Below are 2,454 nucleotides of genomic sequence, written 5' to 3'. Positions count from 1 at the left end.
TGCATTAAGGTGCTCATGAGCGATACCGATACAAACACAACGTTTGAGCAGACGCACAAGGTACACCCTATCGATGGAGGGCACCGAGGTCTAGGTGACTATAGTGCGCAAACTTGCGATAAGCGACGTGGCATAACGCATCAACAATAAGATGTCTGCCGTCTGAGCCCGTTTCACAGGTATGCGATACTACAAGCATACCTTTCACGTTTGTTTGACAACAGCACATACGTAAATTATTCCTTAGGTAACCATAGAAGCTGCTTGTGTTTATGAACGCACGGTGCTGATCATACTGGGGGTTCTAGAGGCAACCTCAATGCAGCATGTAGATAATCACTCGGCCAATTTTGCAGCGCGGTATCCTCGGATTGATGTTAGTCTACTGGGCGAGTAAGATGTCATTGATGGTGCAAGACTGCATGTACTTCGAAGTGTGGGGTATTTAGCAAAAATAAATCCATGAACTAGTTGGTACCAAGGCTCACCGAGTGAGGCAACGTGAGCGTATTCTCTATGCAACTACGACAGACGACATCACAAGCATTGAGGTCCTCCATTTGACGTCAGTGATTATAACTACTAAATAAAATCTTTCTCCGATAAGTATGTTTTATTTTAAATTTAATTGTTACTACTGTTTCACTAGACATCACCCTCTTATTCGAACGAGATGTCCTGTTCATAGATAGCCTCCTTGCCATCAATTTCCTCACTCGTCGGGGACATATCCGTGCTGTACCGCTCAGAATCTGCTTCTTCGTTAACTACATGGCTATCACTTTCGAGGCTCGAAGTGGAAGCATCGATATTTGTCACATTCGGCAATCTGGTTGCTTTTGGCAGTACGAATCCTGATCGCGAAGGTGGAACAGCTACTCCGGCTATCACGACATTGCGTTGAACCACGTATTCGCGAGCTTGGATTTCCAAAGTAGTTACAAACTGCTTCATCGTTGGATGAGGCCTGAGGCTTTTGTTTAGTTCACGGTGAAAGCGCTCCAATGGATTATTGGTTCGATTGACAATATGCCGCCTCATGCCGTATACGTTCCAGAACGTAGGTGGATATGCATTCATCCAGGTGCGCTGAAATATCCAAAATGTTTGCCATTTGCGTTGAAAATAGACCAATTTCTTGGCTTCACATGTTTGGCGTATCTTTGACTTCACCCATGCAATTCCTTGTACGGCAATTTTGCTGGGGTCGATGACTGTTAATACGTCGAACACGTTAGGTGACATAGCCACTTTAGCCTCTTGATTTGATAATCCATATCACTTCATTTAGCGGTGACATGCCTGCCTTAAGTGACATAAGCAGCCTATAATGCGGACATCCGGAAAGAACGTACGGATCTTTCCAATAAGCGCCCTCTCGAAGTCGCTTACTACATTCTTCGGAACGAGTTTGCTTCCTACTGAATCTTGGACACAACGAAGTAGTTTAAGGTACGTTTTTGTAGTCAGCTACGTAGTGAGCGCATGAATCACAGGAAGAAACACCTTACTGGATCGATCAGAGATCATAATTGTGACGCATTGCATGAAGTTATTGGGTGCACATCGAAAGGTGCCGTCGGTGTACCACGATAAATTATTGAAGCAAAGCAAACTAAACAGCGCGGGGTTAGCCCACCCAATGATTCTGTTGATGCCAGCAGGGTCTTTCCGCGCTTTGGTGTCGTCGTACCAGGAATATTGAAATTGAAGAAAAAAAAGCCTTGGGGGCCACCGCTAACCTTTGCCAGTGGCGGCTTCTCAATGATCCTCGTCGGTCCACCGTCCGAACTCTTTCCTAGTGCATTTTGTACTCGATTTTCAACGGCTCCTTTTGCCACTCCACGAACATGAGATCCGTGCAGCATGTAGAATTTTTTATCGATCGAAAGCCAAATTTCCGTTAGGTGTTAGTAGTTTCGTTCGCTAGTCTATCTACTTCTTCCATTATCGCTGCTGAAACGTCAATGACTCAGGGAGCCGTACATTAAGTATGGAAGCGTTTCGGTCACAGAAAAGGTCTGTGACAGCGACGCATCAGTTCCTGCAACTGATGCATCCGATATGGAAGGGACTCCAGCTACAAACAGTAGCTGTGATGTCGGCGTGTCAGCTCCGGGAGTTGACACGGGCTCCGCCGAACGGCGTCGAGGGTATACGGCGTGTCAACTCCCGGGGCTGACAAGGGCTCCGCCGAAAGGCGTCAAGGTGACAATAGCGCGTCAACTCCGGGAGTTGACGACGCGACAAGCAGTGCTGGCGGTTGCAAGCGCTCAGCACCGAAAATGCTTGTGTGCTCGCGTACAGCCTGGCTGCACGACGAAGCGAAATGCAATCAAGCCGGTCTTGAGCATTCACGTCCGCCGGAACAATCCGCGGGCGGTTATAAAAATAACGGAAATTCGTCCAAGGCCGGGCCTGGACGAGAAACACGTGAAGCCGGGCTTCACAAGA

At 47.4% G+C, this 2,454-nt stretch overlaps 1 protein-coding gene across 1 annotated transcript; it reads right to left on the bottom strand.

The window, feature by feature from the left end:
* Positions 1 to 660: 660 nt before the first annotated feature.
* PPTG_15279 (hypothetical protein) lies at positions 661 to 1,041 on the bottom strand (the record flags this gene model as incomplete). Its single annotated transcript, XM_008912328.1, has 1 exon — positions 661 to 1,041. The coding sequence occupies one exon, from the start codon at positions 1,039 to 1,041 to the stop codon at positions 661 to 663; it is 381 nt and encodes a 126-aa protein (XP_008910576.1).
* Positions 1,042 to 2,454: the final 1,413 nt, after the last annotated feature.

Source organism: Phytophthora parasitica (assembly GCF_000247585.1).
Source record: "Phytophthora parasitica INRA-310 unplaced genomic scaffold supercont2.46, whole genome shotgun sequence".
NCBI classification, from domain to species: Eukaryota; Oomycota; class Peronosporomycetes; order Peronosporales; family Peronosporaceae; genus Phytophthora; species Phytophthora nicotianae.
Note: the sequence above shows the minus strand (reverse complement) of the source record. Positions and strands in the feature narration are given on the sequence as shown.